This window comes from Oreochromis niloticus, linkage group LG14 (genome assembly GCF_001858045.2).
Source record: "Oreochromis niloticus isolate F11D_XX linkage group LG14, O_niloticus_UMD_NMBU, whole genome shotgun sequence".
In the NCBI taxonomy this organism is placed as follows: domain Eukaryota; kingdom Metazoa; phylum Chordata; class Actinopteri; order Cichliformes; family Cichlidae; genus Oreochromis; species Oreochromis niloticus.
In genome coordinates this window covers 23581449-23606123 of record NC_031979.2, presented here as the reverse complement: position 1 = coordinate 23606123, position 24675 = coordinate 23581449, and the positions used below count along the sequence as shown (strand labels likewise).

Below are 24675 nucleotides of genomic sequence, written 5' to 3'. Positions count from 1 at the left end.
TTCTTAGCTTTGAGGTAAGCAATTTGGTTGATTGACAGCACAGGAAATTGATTAGAGGGTCATCTAGGCTAGAGCGAGGAATGACCACTAGCAACCAACCAACTGCAGCGACAAGGGAACCTTGGAAAGGATTTTCAGGTTTTTGCAGCTGCTTGTGTCTCCAAGGTCCCTCACTCAGCCCGTATTTGGTGGCATCCAATACTTGGCTGTCAATTTCAGCTCTCTGTCACTCGACAGCTGTGTGGTCCTTTCTTGATGTTTGTCTGCACCGTAGACATTATCATTGATATTACTGAAACTTTAAAATGTAACATCTTGTGATAACAGAAGAGGGTTATCTGCAGCAGCATCTTAGCAAAGCTCAAGCTGGTGCCTTTGAGAAATGGGCTTCACAGTCAGGGGGTAAAAATTCCTTCTGGACAATTCTGTATTGTCACTTCCTCTTCATTTAAATTTGTTTTCCATTTTAATTAAATTTAAAGAAAAGTTTAAAGCATGAATTTCTATGGGAAAATTAACTGCATGATTATTAAATTAAGAAATAAGAAAAAAACTTACATTATTGAACACAGTCGTCATGATTATGATTGCTGCTGTAATCTGCAACCTTACGGAGGGGTATTATCCAAATTGTTTAAACTGTGTGTCACAACAATACAAATCACCAAATATTGATGCTTTTCTAGGTTGCCTTAAAAAAAGTAACAACAACAACTACTTGTCCCTAGTGTGCAAGTTGGCCACGCATGCTTTCAAAAGGGGGTATATCCCCACCCTAAAACAGATAGCAAGTGAACCCATGACCTGACAGGTGTTTGATGGTCAAGCTCGTGTGTACGTCGAGTGCACGAGGTTAATTCACTGTCTCACTCCATTAATAACAGATGGAGACACAATCAGCTGTTTCTTTATCCCGTCGTGCAGGATTTCCTGTTTCCAGCACATTTCTGGCATGCTAAATACAATAGAGCTTTTTGTGGAATCAGACACACAGACACACACACACACACACACACACACACACACACACACACCCAACCTGTCATCTCCACATGTGATGGCTCAGTTAAGAACAGATAAGAAGCAGGTGTAACAACATACTCGTTGTCTTAACACTCTAGACACGGCTACCTGGAAATAAGGAGGAGGTGAAATGAAGACATTATAGAGAGAAGTGTCTGCTGTCCCTTTCACCTCCGTGGCATTTCATATTAACGAGCAAGTATTTGAATGCTTTGAAAGTCTCTGGAACAAAGTCTTTTCCCTAGAGATCAATTGAATGAATTGTGCTTCTAGCATCGTCATCAGCATCACTCACCATCCTCATTCGTGTTTTAAAGAGAGGGCAGAGAGACACTTTACAAAGGAAAGGGAGGAGAAGGAGTAACAGCTGAGAGCTCTTAATGTTATAAAGGTGAGGACATTTAGTGCTGTTCAGGGATAAAGCAAGTCTATAGCCAATTGGTGAAGCTATTCCTATTTTTCATGCACTCAGATTTAATGTGAGAATTCAGAAAACCCTCAAAACATTGAATCCAGTTTTCTAACACTCATGAAAATCTTAGAGTCCTTCTCTGTTTCAATAAGGACAGATCGAAGTATTCACATTTAAACTCGCTGCCTGTCAGGGCTAAGTACAGACTCTTCTGGAGTAGATATCCATTTATAAATCTGTAGCGTGGCCTTCACTTTAAATTGCTGAATGGACTGCATTACACAGTCTTGTGTAAATCACTCTTTATGTACAGCACTTTATCGGGCTGTCTAAATGCCTTTGTAGCCAGTGGATCTGCTGTAACCCTGTCACAAGCTGAGAGTTTAGTCAGTAACACTGTTTAAGTGTTTTGTGGATGGACGATGTGGCTCTCTCTCTCTCTCTCTCTCACTCTCCCCTCTGTTACCAACGGTGACCACGAAGAGGACGCAGGCCAACCTGTGGCAAGACAGGCCTCCTCAACATCTGGGTTTATCCTCGAGCTAAAACCAACAGGCTATATTTACCCGGGTCAAACACATTCAGAGGAGAAAGATGGAGCCGAGGACATAGCCTGTGCTGCTAAAAAGACCTCTTTTAAAGAAAGAAAGTGGCACATCTCATATATTTACACCCAGGCCTGTGATTATCTGATTCATTCTCTTCTCCGACAAGAAGACACAGATGGGTAAACAACACCTTGAGAGAGAAAAAAGAGGAGGCAGTTTTGACAGATCAGCTGCCTACCTAGAAGATGTTTTATCGTTGCACAAGAGGCCGTAAAGCATAGACTCATTTCATGAAACATGGTATGCACCTCCCTCTGTAAATCTCTGACCTCCTGACACCATCATGAATGCTGACTTATGGACAAAACCCTCGAGGGAGGAAAAATACATCAAAGAGAGTGCAGGGGGGTGGGCTGTAATGCTGTCACTCATCTAATGCTATTTGATATTAAACTGTACACCTGAACTCTAACACAGAACAACCATTCAGCATGTGTTTATGCACAGTATCTAAACAACTTTCATTAGGTTTGCAAACAAGAGCTTGTTGCATACATAAAGATGCTGCTGTGTCCAATCTACTCAAATATCTACATGTATATAAAATGAAATAGGTATCCAGATATACACATTAATGTATACAGAGATACATTTTCAGTTAGACAAAAACATGTTCATGCTGACTGCTCATAGAAACTGTGACTTAGCACACTGTAACCACAATATTACATAAAACTACACTACATTACATAATTATCAAATGAAATGCAATTTTCTGTCCTTTCTGTTGCACTCACACTAACTACACCCACACAATACCTCTACGTTTCTGTTCTGCTCTCTCTCTTATTGCCTCTTACTCTTCTACCTTATATATACACACACACATCTGTATGTTACAGATTACTGCTCTGCAACTGTATTCCACCTTTAATTAAATTTAACTGTATTTTAATTGACTGCAGTTTCATTAATTGTTTTAAATGTTCATACCCGGCATGTTTTGCCTGTGTACCCCCCCCACTTGTGGATGTACCTTGTGGAGGTGCCTGCTACATAAAGACTAAAACAATCTCTGTCCAGACATTTCAGCTTATTTGCATGCAGTGTAAACAAAAATGAGACTGATGGTTGCTTGTTGAAAACATTACAGAGGATAAAGAGTAATGGCAAAAAGCCTAGAGATTTCTATATATGGATTCACAAAGTAAATACAGGGTGTAAAGGTGCTTTTAGACAAGACGCATCGCGCTCTGAAACACACCTTTTAATGGCTAGCTCGGTTTGCTGCTGCGCTGAGCAAAAGCGCAACTCAGCTTTGACGCCAATACAAATGAGGCATCCAGCCCTCAGCAGCAGCAGGCAGGGAAGGCAAAATGGGATAAGTGTTGACACCTGTTTCTGAGTTAACCCTGGAGCTCTATAGCAGGCCGGACCCCTGTCCAGGGTGAAACCTGCCTCTCATCTTATGACAGCTCGATACCACATTGGATTTGTGGTCTAACTGCACATACTATCCATATGACCCTCACTGCACACTTAACTGCACTTCTTGTGCTTTTTCTCTTTTCTTTCTTCATTGGAGAAAACGTGGACTACAACTGAGTAAATATTGGCTTTGTTCATGTTTTCCTTTGCTTACAATTGAAAGTTTCTAGCATTTGTGCTGAGGATATTTACACATATACAGTATGTGTATTGGCCATTTATTTGTGGGCTCTTTCCCAACAAAGTAAAATAGTTTGAATCTATGCAGAAGAAAAGACACTGTATAGAGGAAGTTTTTTGAGATTTTGTTTGGTATTCTATTACATTATTTATTTTTAAGTAACCAAAGAATTTAGCCTTTTATTTTGTTTGCATTCTTCTGTGACACTTAAAACTTTTGACTGATCTGAATTAGGATTTAGTTTATAACACATACCCATGTTATTTATCTGAAGTACAACCGCATAATGTTTTACAGTACATTAATCATGTTTAACTAAATAATATTTAAATGAAAATTAACTTTAGGAGCAAAAACAAACCTTCAGGCTTGAAAAACACCATGATAAAGTCCAGTAACACTGTTTAAGTGTTTTGACTGAGATGATAAAAATGACCGTGAGAAGCCCTGGCAAATGGTAAATGAACTGGTTCTTATATAATGCTTTTATACTCCAGCACGCAAAGAACTTTTATACAACGTGTATTCACATACATGTCTTAGTCCTTTCTATCCAACAGTCACATACATTCACGCATCAAGAGAAACTCAGAGTTCAGTATCTTGCCCAAGGATACTTTGGCATGCAGAGTAGAAGAGCCAGGAAGCAGACCACCAACCTTCAGATCAGTAGATGTCCTGAATAAACGGTGAAAGAAATGCACTTTTTTAAATGATGGAAAAAGAGTTGATGTACAAATTGTTTTATCTGGAAGGTTTATTATTTCAGCAATAGCAAATCATCACCAAAAACACACACACACACAAAAAAAACTACACCTCGATAAAACCACCTGTTGATCATAGTCAATTAATGCCCTCATCGCAAGCTGGGTGGAGGCTGTGATGTCAGGTGTGCTGACGTGTGCAGATCCATTCAGATTAACTGCCAGCACTGGTTTAACCTGTGTCACAGTGTCGGTTTATAAAGGCTATAAAAAGACTATGAGCCAGCAACAAACACAGAATGCAATTTGAAATACACTCCAATAAAGAATAGAAGACAGTAGCTAGCCCAAGTTCTAGTTAAAGACCCACTTTAAACACAAACTTATGCACACATGCAGCATCACCGTGGAATCTGACTTAGACCAGATGGCATCCATAGCCTCAAGGTTTGTGCTCCCTCTCTGTGACCTATCAGGATACACCCAGTGATTGTGATGGATGTCATGTACACAGTGAGCACACACAGTTATTCACTTCTATTAACCTCTATTTAACTAAGACGCCTTGAAGGATTAAAAAGAAACCTGGCAAGAGATTTTGCGTTCTAAAATTACAAACGGCAGGAGGACGGCCAAGGTGTCGCGGCTGGGAAAGAGAACTACAACCATCGCTGATGCCAAAGCGCAGCTTTTACTGGTGTTAAAAAAAAATAAAAAATAAATCACGATCTTGGAAAGATTGCTTTGTTCCTCCTACAGAGGACCACGACTGCACGGCCATGAGTAAGTTCCTTGAAATCTTTGTCAAGAAAAAAGGAAAAGGGGGAAATCAACAACTGATGAGTCACCTCTGCCAAGATAGAACGCTGTGATTCAACAAAATGTTTACAGGCGAAATAACTCAGGTGGCCCACATTCACCTCCCTTTGAAGACAGCAGTCTTTGTTCCAGCAGCTGCTTGCAATGAAACACCAAAAATATGTAGCAGAAAATATAGGATGTCTTCAAAGATCACAGACTGAAAGCAAGAGTTATCTGCTACAAGTTAACTCCTGCAGGCGCTTTGCAACAATCCTACATGGGTCCAGAGTTATGAGGTCAACGCAAATTAACGTGATATCATTGTTTTAAGAGAAAAAGAAACATGCTTAGATAGACACAAAAGACCTTACAAGACTTTCCAAGCCCATGTCACACTCAGCGAAACATATTTTAGACAAAACACGAGGTGCATGCAGGTGAAACACATGAATTCTTACAGCTGTATCAACATATTTTGATGGGAAAGGTGACGTTTAAACAGTTAACCCTGTATGCAAAATGCAGCTTATAACCAGCTGTTGTTGTTTAGTTGGCTCTTTGTCAGATTTCTGGTGATGGAGTGTTGCATCTGCTGACAATATTGAGCATATTATGCATGTGGTTGCTCTGTAGCTACATACATATAACGCTGTTAGGCACAACAACAATGTCTATCTACACCACTGTATTCAACAAAGAAGCTTCCTCATAAGCATAAGCTTATGAGAATGCTGTTGTTGGAAGACATAATTAATGAATTAATACATGGATATTTCAGAGTATCACTTTTTTCCCCCTATCAAATAACCCCAAAAAACAAATGACTGTAACTTTAAACTACAACGCTTTTCAGCTCCAAGACAACAAACCTCAACAGCCTTTTTTCTGAAACATCTTTTTCATTCCAAAAAACCCGAAACAAAACAACAAACAAAAAAACAACAACAACACAGCTTTAGCTAAAACATTAATTCACTTTAGCTTCCTCATCCCCCTCATATTGTAAAGTTATTACTGAGGCATGTTCACAGAACAGAGACATCATTATCAAGTTACTACTCTGGCACATGAAAAAGGTCAGTTCACACCTGTGGCTGCATCCCCCTGTATACAGGTTCATAAAAAGTCCCTTAAGCAGCTCATCTAGAACATCTTTTGGTGTCACAGTTTTTGCATTTGAAAGTATACACATCTCCCAAACAGGCAGATATACAAATAATTCTAAAATAAGACTGAAAGTCATTAATGCTTGCAAATTTTTAACACAACTTCACCCATCTGAAGAAAAATCAAACCAAGTATAAAGAGCTTCAGGTCTGATGAAAGTTCTTTTGGGATAATTTTTTTTTACTGTGACCCCACAAACTGTTTTAATCTTTCTGACAAACTCATTAAAAGAGTATTCTTTAATTCTATGTACATTTAGTTCATACACTATAAGAACCAAGGTTTTGGCCCACTCATCTTAATCTTTAAATTCATGTGTTTTCAGTCCCATTACCACAGGTATAGCACAGGTATGGAGTCTGTCTTTACACATATTTGAGTCATTCTAAAGAGCACACAGAATTTAAACATATTGGTACTGTAGTAGGATGGCTCATTGAAACAAGTCAGCTTGTGAAATTTCTTTTCTCCTAAATATTCCATGACCACCTTTAAGCAGTATTGCAAAGTGGAAGTGATTAGGAACCACAGCAACTCAGCCACAAAGTGGCAACCACAGTTGACAGTTACAGAGTGGGGTCACTGAGTGCTAAGAAGCATAGTGTGTGAAAGTCACCAACTCTCTGCTGACTCAATGAGTTTCACACCTCCTCTGGCATTAAGATCATAACTTCAACACAAACACTTTGACAGTTGATTTGAATCTTTACAGAGCCTACGATGTAACCTACGTAAGTGGCCAGTGCTGTTGCCAGCATGCTTGCGCATCTGGTCACGTCCCCAGTGTTTTATACATGCCACAATAGAAACAAATAAACTTCTGGCTTGTTTTCCCCTCCTGGGTCCCTTCTCTTTATTGTGGGTACTTTCTTCCCAAAGGCAAACATTTATCCCTCAAGTTTTTCCACTTCTTTGTACATCTCCTCAAATCCACTCCCATAGGTTTGCCAGTTTCCCTCCAAGAACTTACTGACATGCATGAGTTCCTACATTGAGGCTATGACTGTTATCCTGTCAATGATAAATTCAAAAACTGAGGCTAAAAAGTAGGCGGAAATACATAAAATGAATCAGCGGTAATGAACAGCCCAGTCAGTCAATAGTTGTGGGCTGCATCGATTCAATATCCAGTTAAATTTCCAGAGAAGTGTACGCCAGGTTATGCATAGCGTAGGGTTTCAAAGGGGTTTGCAGTTAAGATGTATCTACAGCACTGTAGGCACTTCTATGCAGAAGTCTAAATCAACTATGAACTGGTAATTTCATGAAATGGGTTTCCATGTACAAGCAGTGCACTAACCCAGGTCCATAAAAATATGCTTAGATGAGTTTAATGTGGAATAGGTTGACTTGCCCACACAGCCCGTATTCTTCGGACTATAAGGCACACTTAGGCTACGTCCACACGTACATGGGTATTTTTGAAAACGGAGATTTTCCGTTTTCGTTTTAAAAAAATAATCCCGTCCACACGTAAACGCAGACATGAAGGAAAACGCTGCTAGGAACATGCCAAAGCAACAGGTGGCGATATATTCCTAACCATGTAGAAATGTTGGCCAATCAGAAGTCTAGAAGCCTCGGTAGGAAATATTAAACAAAGATGGGGCATAGAAGCAGAACCGAGTCGTATGTGTGGAGGGACAGTAACTGTGTGTGTATATGTAAGCATTTAAACACTGCAGAGAGTACAATTAACAGTAACAGTATTGTAGAAATTCATTTCACCGAAACAATAAGGTGGCGCACAGTGTGACGTCAAAAAAGGCGCACACCTTTGACGCTGCGTTTTCTCCGTTTTCCTCGTCCACACGTAAATGCAAAAACGGAGTTTTCGAAAATATCCACCCTGGCAGGCGTTTTTAGAAATCTCCGTTTTCAGTGACCAAAAACGCCGTTTACATGTAGACGAAAGGTGCAAACGCATAGAAAAATCTGCGTTTTCAAACATACCCGGGTACGTGTGGACGTAGCCTTAAAATCCTTTAATTTTCTCAAAAATTGTCAGTGCGTCTTATAATCCGGTGCACCTTATGTATCGATTCTGGTTATGCTTACTGACCTCGAACCGATTTTATGTGGTACATGGCGCTCAAAAATAGGGCTGTTCGATATAACGATATATATTCGATGACGATATAAAAACGTCTATGTTTCATATTACTATCCTTTGTTTCATGGTGTCGCAAAATAAACTGTTTACGGCAATAATTTTTCATCGTTTTGATGGTCACTGTAGAATTTTTTTCTTAAAGTTTTCCCTCTTATATTTCAAATAACCACACTTAATTGCCCCTTGGGGATAAATAAAGTCTCTCTGATTCTGACTATAGATGGACAAGCGACTGCTTTTGCCCGCTGTCCTTAGCAATAATGATCACGTGGCTCTGTCCGTTTGTTTATTTTCCACATGAACCTTTCACAATAAAGCTGAAGATCCTGTTGAGATTCTTCAAAATAAAATGAATCACGTGAAATAGTATGCAGAGTGTTTATGGATGAGAAGCAAAAAAGAGCCGCCAGGTCCTAATAATCAAACCTTAGAAAAGGCTTTTCCCAGCAGCACCCCGTGTAATAAATACTGACAAAGAAAATGGTGGCTGTTTCACTTTATGTCTAAAAATGTAACACTCGACTCCAGGTACATGACGCCCAGCTGAAAACACTTCACGCAAGTCGAGATGCCCGAGATTCACAGAATTTACAGAAAATGTAAAATTTTTGTGCTATATATCGTTGTAGGGACGATAAATGTCTTATATCGGGATATGAGATTTTGGTCATACTGCACAGCCCTACTCAAAAATCTGCCAAAAAATGTTTTAGTACAACTTTGGTAAGCTACGAAGCCGTACCGCTTGATGGATTGTCGGAGCATTATGGCTACTATAATCAGGAGCCTCACAGAGTCGGAGTAATCTGGGTCCAAAAGTCCGTCCGCTTCAGGTCCCAAAGTCAAACGAGCACTGCAGCATCACTGAGAGTTAAAAACTGTCTAAATTCTTTCATCTTTAATAAAATGATGAGCATTGCTGCTTTACCAGGTGTAACAATTAAGTTTAACATCCAGGCATCCATGAAAACAGAATGTATTAAATTTAACGGAGTTAGAAGTAGAAGTTAGAAGCAGAAAGTTAGCTCGCTAGTTTCCACCTAAACATGATATACCATGTTCTGACTGAGAGACTTCTGAAAAAATTAAAACGTACAGCTCTGCTATCATTTCCAACATAAATGAAGACAGAAAACTAAACAGCAGTTACGTTTGTAGGGTTACTGAAGTTTGGCTAGCTGGTATATAATGATGTGCTACGTGATCGCTAGCGACACAGCTATGTTAGCATAACATAAACACAGTGAAGCTAGAGGATGAATGATAACCTTTTTTTTTTTTTTTTTTCACTCGACAAAAGTTAACGTGAGGGTTCCCGAGGGTTGGGGACAAATGCAATCGCATGGCAGGATGCTGTAAACGGACCAAACTTCAGTCAGGAGAACAACTGAGATAATCCATCCACAATACGAGGTTAGTCATTAATATACTGCAACAACATGGGAATAGAGCAGCTGCAAGAGAATTCAACATTAATGAATCAATGGTACGGAAGTGGAGTAAGCAAGAAGAATGAATTGAGTAAAGTTTGACTTATCTGACTGCTTTGTTTCACTTAATGCGCCTTATAATCCAGTGCGCCTTATGGTCCAAAAAATACAGTACCTTCAGGATGAACTAGAATGGGGGCCTCTGTCCTCAGAAGTGTCTGACCTGACAAATTCCCAACAGCATCCTCCAAAATCTTGTAGAAAGATTTAAAAGCTTCTGTATTATGTGTATTATGTGTCGGTGGCCCAATATGTATATAGAACATATACTGTATTTTAGGTATATTTTAATTATACAGTTTCATCAGGTTTGCATTCACCATTCAGTTTCTATTTATCTTATACTGCGAAGAGGGTACATAACTTTTGCTCATTCGATAACTATAATGCATTTTGGATTCCAAGCTAAAGCAACTGCCTAATATTTTCCTTGACCAAAAATAGCCATTGTGCTTAGTTTGGCTTTTAAAATGCAAGCTTTCCAAACACCCATGGAAAGGATGAAAACAACGGAAACACAGATCACTGAATGGCTGACTCTTGCAGCTCGGTGTACATCCACTGATCAAAAACGGGATTTACAATGAGGAAAACCATGTCGTTACTACAGTAAACAGCACAGGCAACATCCAATCCTGATTTCCCCTTAAACTGGACGTGAAATGCAGGATTTCCCCCATAGTACAGCAAACAGTGGGCAATACAGGATAACCAGGTTAAGGCATTTGCACATGATTCTCACATTTTCCTGGTAATCATTATTCCATTAGTTCCAGACGAGAGGCGACCAGAGCAAATGATGCCTTGAATATGTGCAGTGCTGCCATGCTCTGCTGCTCTTGCCCGACAAAATCCATCATCCTCATACTCGACGTGTCGTTTTCTGAGGGCTTTGGGGTGTGTGGGGGGTACAGCAGCAACACGGAGGATCTCAATGAAAGGGAGACGACACAAACACCGAGGCATCATCATCTCCCATTCTGCGTACACACAATCGACTAAGCACACACACTGAAGCATGCATATCTACAATGCACTTACAAATCCTGCACACAGGTCCTCTGACAGCTGAGCAGTCTGCATGCACACACACGCGTACGCACAATCAATTAAAACGTGTTGCATACCCTTTCATGACAAACCACTTCCATCTACAACTACTGAACTCGTCCCCCCACCCCTCCTCCTTAAATATGCGGTGCAGCCAAAATATTTCCCATGCCGCTCATGCTGGATCCAATCTCCAGCCAAGGCAACTTCCGTTTGTAGGAAAAACTACTCGAAATTCAAAGCTCGTCCAGGCTAACTAGCTGGCTCCCAAACAAAGCTCCCATTGTCTGGAACTTGTAGTTTTACCGTTTTTCTCTTGGCCCTCGCAACTGTGATTAACTCAGGTACGAAAAACTACAAATCCGAAGTCTGCAGAGCCCCATGAGCATGCGCACTGGCCCCTTAAGGATCGCGAAGGTTGTAGAATATTTTCTCCTTAATAATTTTTGCGTGCAGCGGCACATTTGAGAGTATGTATGCACTTTGCTGAGAAGCTGGAGGTCGAAGTAGAGCACGGACCCGGTGGAAACGGCTCCTGGTGGGACTGAGACCCGCGGCTGAGCCGTAGTAAAGAGGCTGCTCTCCGCATTGACTGAAGTTGGTCGGCTCGGCTGCCTCTCCTCTCGGTGTTTGCTTTGGCTCACTAACGTTCACTTCGCTCGCCACTTTTCAGCGCTTTTGAATATCCCCGGCTGCTCACCCAAAACTGGTCAGAGAAAACCAAAAGAGCACACACGACTTACCTTTCGCTGCTCCACGGTTTCCGCTCACTTCCATCTCCGTTAAAATAATCCTCCAGACATTGTGGAAACAGCCGTTGCCCGACGGTCTGCTGCCTGTTCACCGAGCGAGACGTTGCCAAGAATTCTCAACCGAAACCACGGCGAAGCTGCGCCCGCACTCGCTGCGCATGCGTGGCTCCGACTGGCGCAAACTACTGATAGTAACACAGGGGGCGGCACGCTGCTGCTCCTGGAGCCGTGGAAACACGTAGTAAATACAAGTGGTAATACTGCAGAGTACAAGTACCTACCAAAGTCCTACATTCACAGTTTTACTGCAGTACGAGAACAACAATACATCAAAATAAAAGCATACTGACTAACTGACTTTGACTGTATCTCATTGTCCAACTGTATAGTGACAATAAAGGCATTCTATTCTATTCTATTCTATTCTATTCTATTCTATTCTAATTAAATAGTGGGTATTGGAGTTACCTAAAACTTGATAAGACATTTTAAGAACAAAAATAAATTAAACCATAAATGAACCTAGAGGTTTGGCAATACCCAAAGCAAAAGGTGGATGCTTACTGATATAAACTTTTCTATATTTTAAATTTCTTAAATTGTGAGCCTGACAAATATGGCCCATAAGAACAATAAACTACACAAAAACACATTTTTAACAATACAGATTAGGCTAAAATGAGAAAAAACTATCAAATAAAATGATTAAGCAAAAACTATCACATCACAACTATTTAAAATGAATAAACTAAAATCACTCAGCTATAGTAACCCTGGGGCAGGTGTAGCTTTCACATTTGAAGGGTGGGGTTCTGCAATGCATGGCATGGCCCCAACATTGTTATAGTCATAACACCAAGTATTAGTTTAATTTATTGTAGTTTTGTAGGTTTATTTATGAATGAAAACTATTCATGCAGTTATTTTGAAGGCAGAATAGCACAGGTAAATGATTTTATAGTATTGGCTTATACATTAGACCTATTGTTACAGATAACGATGGTGCCCTTTTTTCTTTCATTTACAAACTTCCATCTTATCCTAACCCATAATACTTAGTTATAATTTATTTGTTTATAATATGTTGTATGAATAATCTGAGTCTACAAGTAAAAATAAATGAATCTGAACTGGTGGAATAGTATCAAGAAGCAGAATGGAATATCCCTGTATTGTTATGTACTTGAGTAAATGTATTTTCTTTTATTTTGTTTCTTTTAAGCAGTGGGCAGAGTGTTTTACTTTGCAGCGCAATAAGTTTTTACTCAGTGTCATGTCAAGTTCACAAATAGGCCAATAGCACACCCTTGTGGTTGCTGATTTGAAATGCTGAGAAATTAACCTGAAATGAACAATAATTAAGTTAATGACATATAAGTATTTGTGTGAATTCATTCAAATCTTTTTGAGCCATTACCTCGTCGGCGGGGGTGATAATGAAAATAGGATGTGGATTTTCCAGCAAGTCAAATATATAATATGAGAAAAAAAACCCTTCTTCTTTTTCTTTTTTAAAAAAAAATTGTTTATTTCTGAGTTTTGCAGTTTACAATGCTAGGTATAGGCACTGGTTAATACAATTTGCGGTCTTCGGCTGATATGGTCTACTCCGCACCAAACCGCACCAAAAAAACACACCTTACTTCCGGCAGCAATTGTAGATATACATAGGATAATCTGGGATGGACAGAACAAAATCATTTCAGGAAGAAAAAAAAAAGTACATCTTTCCAAAAATGTGCTCAACCAGTCAAAAAACTCGGTTCATTATCTTTTTATCATTTTTTCCTGATTAACCATGACCATACCTTCATGAGTATGATGAAATTATTTTAATGAACAGCCGTTCAAAAGATGATTCATTTGAACATAATTGTGCAGTTCGAAAAACCCCCCCCCTTCTAATAAGATGTAAGAATAAACCACAGCATGCAACCTAAGCATTGATAAAGAGTGAAGTTTGACGCACAGGAGGGTGTTGATAAAAGGATGGCAAGGACACCACACAAAAGCCTTGAATTCAAAGCGGCAATTAAGGGTGGAGAGTAATAAAAGAAATGGGGAGAAAGAACTTGAAGAAAGATGGACTAGGAGGGAGAGTTTGATCCCCTTCTGAAAAAGACACTCCATTCAAGAATTTCTGTTTAACTAACTGCGCACCAGGGGTCAGTATAGCTCAACAATTAATAGGCGTGAACACTATTGTTTAAAAAGACATTATTTTATTGCTTTGTTTTGGGGTTTTTTGCATTTTACTGCTATTCTGGTGTTATTTTTAGATCAAATAAAAAGACCTTCAGCTACTGCTTTCTGCATTTTAATAGGCTAAATAAAATAAGTAATGCTTTATAATCTGTGATTTTATGGCCTATGAGACAAATACCAGCTGCCACTGGTGCTTAAAAATCACACGTTAAAAGCAATGGAGCAGGATAATGGGAATCAGGGGGCTAACAGTTAGGTTAAAAATGCCTCTTTTGTGTGGTGTTATCAACTAGAGCCTAAAAATATCCTTTCCTATAGTCAGCTCCAAAATCTTATTATTGCATTATATTATAATATTTTACATTATTTGAATTGTAATCTGGTTGTTTTAAGTGGACAGTAGGCCACGGTATATTAAAGGATAATGCTAATAATGTACTGTACAGCCAACCGTTTCCTGATGATTGTAATAATATTAATTATTTAGTTATATCAGCTGCCAGAATGATGTAGGTCAGCTGGAGAGCACGCAAACACTACATTACCCAGGGTGCACCTGCACACCAACACAGTCCAGTCCCGTTCCAACAGACTGCGGTGTCTTACACTCTCCGCCCTGCACACTGAGCTGCACCCTGATCTGCGCACAGGCGATGGGATCGCGGGCGTGGACCTGTTACCTGCTGCAGCCATCCCTATGATTAGAGAATCGGTGACGGGGCAAGCGCTCGCTTAAGCGTACGTGAACGGCACTCCGGCATATTTGAATGCAAAGTCAGCCCACAGACTGACAGCTCGGACCTCGAAATATTTCGTCTGTTTGGTGTGTGTGTGTGTGGAGGGGGAAGAGAGAAAAGCCTGTTTGAGTATCGTGGAGCTCCAGACAGCTGGATGACCGCGGACTCCCGGGTGCGCTTTTTCAATCTGACGCCAAATTGTGAGGACCTCGATGGGCCCCCTTACTTGGATGTAAACCGTACGCCCATGCGACGATGTTAGTGGATGTTGCTGGCTTCAGTTTCCAGGTTAGGTTACAGTAATTGTTTACGTATTAAAATTAAGCCATTTTAAGGCGGAACACGCGAGAGGCGCCTGGATACGCTGCACAATTTTACGCACAGGATTTTATTATTGTTATTATTATCATCATTAATATTAGTGGGATGCGGATGTGTCTTTATAGAGGAAAAATGGAGACAGTGGATCTGTTCATCTCGTCCTCGGATAGCCTGTAGAGCTGTTATACCGCAATGCCTCCATGCAAACCTCCGCTGACAGCGTTTTCCACCTTATGTGACGGTTTCCGTCTCCGCTGAAGAAGTGGCGGACATTTAAAGCTCACACCTCCCTTACGACCTTATAGATTCGGCAATCATGCGCGCTAACAGGGCAACAGGATAATGATAAACGCTGGCATCTCTTTGCCGTCACCAGTGAGGAAGAATTTCTTGTCCAAACCGACGCTCGTCACCATCACCAATGCAGCCCAGCAGAGGCGATTAAACCAGGCCGCTGCACAGAGACGGAGGCGGGTTTGTTATGCTCAGACTTGGCTGGATGCTGAACATGGTGCCACTTTCTCAGCTCTGTATTGACTACCTGTCGCCCAGCCGTCGGCTCATTTCACTAATTGCCCAGCTGTCTTAAAATGGACGAGGCTTTTTTGATGAAGGCTATTCAGGGACACTGAACCGGCTCTTGAGTGGCCATGCGTGTAGGATTTAGCTTGGACCGGCTTGTCGGGATGTAGGGCGCATATCCGCGGATATTCCCAAACGCAGAAGAGAAAACAGCCTATATTCATGGAGATGGCAGGCGGTGGAGGTGCATCTATACGGGGCTGGATGAGAAATAATGAGGACCTCTGCGCAGAGGATTTCACTCAGCTCGTACACCCACAGCAGTTTGCCTAAGAGTCTATACAAGGAACATGTCTGACAACCATCAGAGGTCATTCGGGCAAATAAATCAAAATTCTAACAAAATTATGAGCTCAGATTGTAAATGCTGGATTTTTACTGGATGGATTTAATTCACAGCTTATTAGCTGATCAGGACCTCTGAAGGCATCTCTCTGATTATGCTCCTTCACAGATAAATACCCTCTCCTGAGGCAGCTTCTTCTTTTTTCTTTTTCTTTTTTTACAAGACAGTTTTGAAAACAATCAGTTTTTTGGGGGGCGGGTGGCATGGGGAGAGGATCCATTCTGTTTGACCTAATGTACGTTATCCCTGAATAAACTTGCCTTTGGGAATTCATGTTACTTCCACACTTTGTGCCAACAGCACAGCAGCAGCCGGTGACAGGATTTAGGATTTGGCACAGTTTCAGCAGCGATATGTGGTGATGGGGGAGAGCAGTCGCTGCTCTCTGACCCGCTGATTCCCCTCACCCCTCCTCCAGTGGTCGAGGGCAGCTCATCTCAGTCAATGGGCCCTGTATGGATTTTGTGCCTGAGTTGTCCGAGGGCAGGCCAACAGTGTCAAACAGCAGTCAGGCTGCCATGAACCCATACGGCAAAGCGAGCAGCACAGCGGCCCCCCTGTCCTGCACCAGCTGTGGGGGCTGTTGCTCACCCCTCCCCCTTGCCTCATTCCCCCTGGGCCCCCTTCCTCTACTACCTCTTCCTCTTCCATGCCTCCAAACATGACCCCTCCGCCACCAATGTTTCCTGCCCCAGTCGTGCAGGTGGAGAATGGTAGCAGCTGGAACTCCTCCACCATCTCCTCCTCTGGCTCCCCAGACTCCCACTCTGGTCATCGAGGTGGGGCAAACAACCCTTACTGGACGGCGGTGTTTGACTATGAGGCCACAGCTGATGAAGAGTTAACCCTGCGGCGTGGGGACCTTCTTGAGGTTCTCTCCAAGGACTCTAAGGTGTCTGGAGACGAGGGCTGGTGGACGGGCAAAATCCAGGACAAGGTGGGTATCTTTCCAAGCAACTATGTCACAAGGGGAGACACTCCCAATTACCAGCAGCTGACTTCAGGAGGACTGGTGGCAGGTGGGGTGGGTGATTGTCCGTTAGAGATTGACTTTTCAGAACTGCTCCTGGAGGAGGTGATAGGAGCTGGTGGATTTGGAAAAGTGTACAAAGGAGTGTGGCGGGGAGAGGAAGTAGCCGTTAAGGCGGCCAGGCAGGACCCAGATGAGGATATCAGTGTCACAGCAGAGAGCGTGCGGCAGGAGGCCAGGCTGTTCTGGATGCTCCGGCACCCCAACATCATTGCGCTCCGTGGAGTCTGCCTGAAGGAGCCCAACTTGTGCTTGGTGATGGAGTATGCTCGAGGGGGGGCTCTGAATCGAGCCTTGGCTGGGAAGAAGGTCCCTCCGAGAGTTTTGGTGAACTGGGCGGTCCAGATTGCAACGGGGATGGACTATCTGCACAACCAGGCGTTCGTACCCATCATCCACAGAGACCTCAAGTCGAGTAATAGTGAGTACTTCAAAGTCTTTTATCTTCCCTGTAATCAAACAAAAACACATTTCAAATATGTAGTTGTTGGAAAAAAGGTTTTGATGTAATGCACATGTACTGAGACAGAAGAATAGAGCAGAACTCAATGGTGGATAAACACTTTAAATTGTTATGATGTGAGATCAGCAGGAGGAGTTTGCTCAGCTGTTGTGTTATCATGCAGCTGAAGGTGACTGGATATTTAGATTATGTTGACATTATGCTGAGATATTGTTTGCAGTATGCAACCTTCAAGCTGACCTTTGTGTATGCTGGATGTCACTGAACTTGCAACTAAGAGCTCAGTGAGGATACACACAACCTTACATAGTTCTTCTGTTTAGTTCCTCCGTTTAATATACACACACTTGAATTATAGGTCAAATCTACTTTAATCTAACACAAAGTCACACAGAATTGCTCATTTATTATTATTATTATTATTATTATTATTATTATTATTATTATTGTTATTATTCGAGATGTTTGAAACAGGTGTTCCACTTCATTCACTTGTGAAGTGGGAATAGAGGATTTTAAACAAAAAGCTGACTATATTATCATCAATTTACCTAAGGTTTTGTTTCCTCCCTAAAATTTGTATGCATGGCATTTTGGAAGATTCAATTTAATGAACTAATAACAACTTTACTTTGATAATGACTGACTCAAAGCAAGAATAATGTGACTGATGCAGTCACAATCTATTGATCACCGTATCAGGGGCATATTATAATACGAACAGCATATGCAGGACTCATCCAGTGTACATCAGTGTTTTACTAGAGAGGAGAACACATGCCACTTTTTTCTTTTTAAGAGCAAAGACGGGTGAACTAGTCTCTAATCTGAGCAAGCTGTCCATCTCTGCGCATGATTATGCAAAAAGTCAAGATTTTTGTTGGTGGAAGCTTTCAGGTTTCCATTTGTAATCCAGGTTATATTGACCAGTGGTGTTTGATCAGGCTTTGGTTGCATTTAGGTCATATAAAGAGCAAAAAAAGAAAAAGAAAGAAAAGCAAGATGGGATTTGCAGAAATACACTGGTTAATAATTAACTGTTGTCTGAAGATGATTATCTGTATGTGCAGGCGATGACCAGAAAGCAGAAATCATGGTCTGAATTAATATTTTATACATTTTTATTTGATAGGGATGCTTCCTTTAACATAGTTCCAATACAGAGCATGAGTGTTTATAGCTAGTTCTAATTTCTATTCATTGTCTCTGGATGGAGTTTTGCATCTGCAGTACACAAATAAAATTTTACTGTGTTCAATTATATAAAACCACAATAAACAGTAGGTATCTGTTGGCTACACTGTAACTTCAAAGGAAAAACCTAGCAGATTATCTGGGTTTCTAGACTGCAGAACAATAGACAGGAAGGACTTAGCTTAACTTAGCTTAACATGATGACTGAAGTCAGGTGGAAATGGCTAGCTGGCCCAAGCTAAATCAGCCTATCAGGACCTCCAAGTACACACCAAATAATCATAACATTAAAACCATCTACCTAGTAGTGCTGTGCTATACTGCAGATTTTGATATAGATGAGATAATAAGTGAATACAGTCCAGTAGTGCTGATATCAATACTGATACCGATACTTTTACAGCATAAAGGTAACTTATGTTGGAGATCACAGTGTGTGATATTTGGATCGATCTGCCTACATCGACTACCTTGTATTGCGTACATTCACCGTCATACAACAAACCAGCTCTGACCTGTCAGGGACACCGGACCTCAGGGGTGTCCTCAGGTGTCTGGCACTGTGACACTGGCAGCAGATTCTCTGGGTCCTGTGGGTTGCACTGTGGCACCAAGATTGACCTGTAGCGTCTTCCAGATTCTCAATGGGATTGAAATTGTAAGACTCAGTGACAGAGATGGTTCCTGAGCATTTTTGTTTTGTGTATGTAGGCTGATGCTGTGGCAGTGTCTAGGTACATGTGTTCTAATGAGATGATCAGTGTTATTCACTTAAACTGTCTTGCGTTCTGTAGCTGCGGCTCATCATATAGAAGCTTGTTTCAGACTCTCAACCCCGCCTGCCCCAAAAAAACCAAAACAAATTTTGCCTTCCGTACAATAAAATGTCAGGTTTGAGTTAGTTACTTAAATGTCTGAGAAAAATAAGTCATAATTTTGACTTGTGTAGGGCAAAAATGTTTCTTTTAGTAGATGAAACAAGCTTCCACGTTGTCATCATCAGCAGAAACCAGTAATTTACAGTATTTCAGAAGAGAAGAGGAAGAAACACTTCAGACTGGTGAGAAATAAACACTTGCAAAACGGCACACGGTGCTGTGCTGCTGTGTTAAATAGTTGTCCCACATTGAATATTGACATGTTTACAGTCTATATGTCAGATTTGTGGTCACAGCTATTGCAGTCAGGGCTGCCCTGTGTGTAATCCACCGGGGCAAATGAGCCCTCTCCCAGTCACTGCAGAAATGTGATCGTGATGGTGTTATCACTGGATTCCAGTATTTGATGTGAGGTTTTGGGAATGATGACACTAGAGGAGAAACTTAAATTGATCCCAGCAGGGAGGCTTTAGTCCTGGTCTCACTTTGCCATCTTTTCCCTGTCATCTCTTGCTACACCTCCTACTGCTCCTCATCCTCATCCTCCTCCTCCATCCTCCCCTCCTCAAGGAGAGCAGTTTTCCTCTGCAACTCACTGAGCTATTTTTGGTCCTTTGTGCTACTTGCTGTTTAAAGACGCAGTTGCAATTGTTGGTGCATCAAAGAAATAATACACAGCAAGCATCTAAGTGCGTCTGTGTGCAGGTCAGGGACGGAGAGTGTTTATTTATCCCAAGTGACATGAGTCATGAGGAAGGGACAGTACAAATAAGGGTGGAGTGTGTAGGATGCTGACTATAGGCCTTTTAAGCAGGAGAGGTATGAGTAGCAAACACACTCGTTGCTCATGTGCTGCTAATCTTCAGTCCCTGTCTCGGTCTTCATGAGTCTCTTACTTTTCTATCATACGTCCTCAGTTCCCTCTCTGCCGTCTCCCACCTCCTCTCTGTACGGCTCAGGCAGCAATGATGCGGGAGCTGATGCGTATTGGACGGCAGAGCCTTGGCAACAACGCCATAACGCTGCCTTTCCATGGTGACATGGTCACTGCTTCTGTGCTACTGAGTCATACAGCTGCTAGCCGCTGTCAGCTGCTGGGTAAAATGTCAGTCCCCTAATTTAGACGATTGTGTGTGCGTGTGTGAAAATAGCAGCTGAAGAAATGCAGGAAAATCTCAGGGAGGGAATGTTGGACTCGCTTTTCCCTCCGGAATAATGAATCTTGCTGTAAATGCAGGGTGCTAATCGTTAAGCATGTGATTATATGAGTCATACCCGCACTAGTGGGATGTTTGCATTAGCCTTGTGATGCCCAGAAGGGAAAATCTTGGGAAGAAAGTGAGACAGAGGAGAGAGGTAGCAGGTCAAAATATTGGGAGGATAGGAGGGTGGAAAAGATCGGGTGGTGAAGAGAAAATAAGCTGGAGTGTGAAGACTGATGGGAAAAAACAAGAGAAGCAGAGCACGGGAGGGGGGGGGGTAAACAGTGGTTCATCTCAGTTTAGGGTTACACCTCAGCTCATTGTCCAGGTGCGCTGGTCTCAGGTGTCCTCTTCAAACCGCCGACCACTTGGCAGCACCGCGGTTACAGTGCAGCACAGGCCCCCGAGCCTCTCCACCACCTCCCGTCTCCACACTCCCAAAGAGAAAAAAGAAATCATCAAGGCAAAACGTGACACTTGATCAAATCAGTGTTTGAAGCTTTGTGCGAGCTTTCTTTTCTTTCTTTTTTTTTTTTTTACAGCAATTTTATTTTTGGCTCAGATGCTTTCTTCTAAATTTATCCTGAGTGTTTGCAGCGGGTGTTTTTAACCTGCTGAGTGTCGCTGTCGTTGTGGGCCCACAGCGAGCGCGCGAGTCTGTGTAACCGGGATAATCTGATTACCGTGACCTCCTTAGAGTGATGTCACAGCATGTTTGTGGGTTGGCAGGTCATCGGCCAACCCACATGCCTTACCTGTTTCTCTGATCCTGGATCAGCCTCTAAGTTGCTCAAAGCATAGGGCACCAGTCGCCCTCGCTTGACTCAAATGTAGAATTAAAGGAAGCAGAAAAGATTCAGAGTATCGATATCTGGGCAGCGGTTAGCACTGTTGCCTCACAGCATGAAGGTCCTGGGTTTGAGTCCACCATCTGGGTGGGGCCTTTCTGTGTGGAGTCTTTTCTGGTATGGCTTCCTCCCACAGTTTAAGGCATGCAGGTAGTGGGGTTAGGTTAACTGGCAATATTAAATTGACTACGAATGGTTGTCTGTCTCCCCATGCTACCCCTGGCGACCTCATTCTATTGCAGCTGGGATAGGCCCCTGGACAAATGGGGAATACAAACAGTCTCAAGATGACCTGGGAAAAATGTCCTTGGCTGTACAATTTATGATGACATTATTTCCTGAAGCAGAAAATTAGTCGAGAACATCAGAGGCACATTTATCTAATGCAAAAGGATGACCTGGAATTTTAAGGAAACTTTATGCTGGAATGTAAGACAGAAAGAGGAGCCATTCTAGAAATGTTTGAAAATGTCAAATTTTTGGAGAGATGTTTTGTTTTTGGCTTGTATGGGACAATGGTTGAAGTGATTTTGCCCATGTCACCCTGCCTGTGTCTCCTTAGTGACTGGGCAGTCCTACCACAGCTGAATAAGTAACTGGAGTATTGATGGTTGGTATATAAGCGCCAATCCAGATGTTAATCAGCCTCATTTTTTTCCTTTTACTTAAAATAAATGTTAATGTTTGGAGATGGGAGTTGAACCACAGTGATACGGTGATATCACCTCTGATGTCACTGTACAGAGCCCCGTATGTACAGAGTTTCAGTGATGTGCATAATCCATTACTCAGACTTATGTAGTGGGAGTGAAACAGAAAGCAGCATTAACCCAGCGTCCACGTACTCAGTTAAATTGTAACTTTCAACAAGTCCTTGTAAGTGGACTATATTAAAAATGTATATTTTAATAAACTGATTTAAAAAGACTGAAATTAGCTGGACCTTCAGTATCGTTTGAAACGCTGATTACAAAAGTTCGGCTCAAATTATCAGTTAAATTGTGTTTTTACTTTGCTTCAGTGCAACCAGTAGTCCAAAACCTCCACAGTGAGTCCAGCTCCACACGTGTTCAGGGAATTGATTCATAAAGGTTTCAGGGCTGACATCATTAGGTGATAACCACAATCATCACAAACATCACATTGGTGTTGTTAGCGGTTAACCGTGAACCACAGGGGTGACATCATATCTGATTTTGGACTACTGGTTGCACTGAGGCAAGGTAAAAAACACAATTTAACAGATAAATTGACAGATACTTGGAGCTGAGAGTTTTGTAATCAGCAGTTCATCCAGCTATATTGAAGGTCCAGTTACTTTTCCACTTTTCAACCATCTAATTTCAGTCTATTTTTTAAATCAATGTCCAAAAGATACATTTTTAATATAGTCCACTTACAAAGACTGCTTGAAAGTTATAGTTGACTGAGTAAGTGGACATGTCAATGCTTCTATTTCACTCCCACTGCCACTACACAAGTCTGAGTCATGGTTCATGTACATCACTGACAATCACTGACACTCTGTGCATACACAGAAGCAGTGAGTCAGCTGGAGGTAAGACAATACAGGTGAGCAGATCACCTTTCTTTGCACAGCACATGTCTGTGCCTGTATCCTGCTCTTACGTACAGTAAATGCTTTGTAGCTTGACTGTGTTACACTGTGGACATTTACAATATTTCCTTTGCTTTGAACTCTTGTTTGATAACATTATTAAAAGTCTGTAGCATATAGGTAACTGGTGGTTTTCTGGCCTCGGATGAAGCTCCTGTAATGTTTAACCATGAATGCAGAGGCTAATACTATAGACACACACATACACAATAAAGACAGAGCACGGTTGACAGTACCTGCTGTTATGACTGCAGCAGCTTCAAATGGAAGCCATGTTTACACAGTCAACAATCACGTGAATAGCGGGAGACCCTTGTCCCAAAGCTGGCTTGTCGAGTATTCTGCCTGAACTCGGAATATTTAAATTATAAAGCAACATAACGATAATTAATTCGACAGATTTGTTTTTTGCCTTTTCTTTTTTTATTTGATGTGTTCCACTATAGCGGCCATGACATCAATAACAATACTTGCGCACAAGTGCTGTAATAGCTACTTAAGATTAGCAAGCTGAGATATGGCATATAGCTGCCGTCATTGAAAAGTCTGTCTGGCTGTGTGTGAGAACCAAAGAGCGAGTCTGTTGAGGAAAGGATTAGAGCGGTGGCCAGTGTGGGCTGCTAATCCCTCAGAGAGACAGAGCAGAGGCCGAGGCTGTGACTAACTGGGCTAGTGTGAGCCAGCGATGCTAGGAACTAGGCACAAAACTGTTATCATGCCACAGGCTTCGAGACTGATGTGTGGAAGTGCACCCGCAGCCACTTCGTTAGGTACACCTGTTCAACTGCACAATAAAGTATCCGACCAGTCAATCATATGGTGGCAACTCGGTGTATTCAGGCATACAGAGGTTACAGGAGAATAGCTAGCCGGCTTTGAGCTGAGAGGAAAACAACGCTAGCCTAAATAATAATTCATTATAACAAAAGTATGCAGAAGAGACTCTCTGTGTTGAACCTTGAAGCAGATGGACTACAGGAGCAGAAGACCACACCGCATGCCACTCTTGTTAGCTAAGAGCCAGAAACTGATGCCACAATTCACATGGACAGCAGAAGATTGGAAAGACTGTCTGTTCCTAAAGTCTTTATTTTTGCTGTAACATTTGGACGGCACAGTGACAATTTGGCGTAAACTACATTAAAGCATGGATCCATCCTGCCTCGTATCAGCGATTCAGGCTGCTGCTGGTGATGTAACGGCGTGGAGCATACTTTCTAGACACGTTATGGGCACCTTTGTATCTACTGCAACAATACTCAGATTACCTGAGTACCAAAATCTCTGAGGACTATTTCCAGCACCTTGATGAGTCCATGCCATGAAGAAATAAGCCAAGCCAAAAGCTTCAGCTTAACTTTCAGTTATTAAGAGATTAGTTGGTATTTGCACACTAACTGCCCAGTGAAGCTCGCAGACAGTGTGGACACTTTTAAAAAAATTTTTTTATGTGTTTGTTTGACTGTCGGAGTATTGCATTTGGTCTTCTTACTGTATCATCAGGGCAGTTACCACCTAT

At 41.7% G+C, this 24675-nt stretch overlaps 2 protein-coding genes across 2 annotated transcripts in view; one reads left to right on the top strand and one right to left on the bottom strand.

Annotated features, from left to right (window-relative positions):
- sipa1l3 (signal-induced proliferation-associated 1 like 3) overlaps nt 1-12000 on the bottom strand; it is an 82358-nt gene extending 70358 nt beyond the window's left edge. The window contains 1 exon segment of the mRNA XM_005459336.4: nt 11724-12000. The gene's annotated coding sequence lies outside the window, so the exon portion shown is untranslated.
- A 2506-nt stretch (nt 12001-14506) lies between these two features.
- map3k10 (mitogen-activated protein kinase kinase kinase 10) overlaps nt 14507-24675 on the top strand; it is a 47212-nt gene continuing 37043 nt past the window's right edge. The window contains exon 1 of the mRNA XM_003454835.5: nt 14507-17374. Within this exon, the coding sequence (XP_003454883.2) occupies nt 16573-17374 (802 nt within the window). The 5' untranslated portion in view covers nt 14507-16572. The remainder of the gene's footprint in view (nt 17375-24675) is intronic.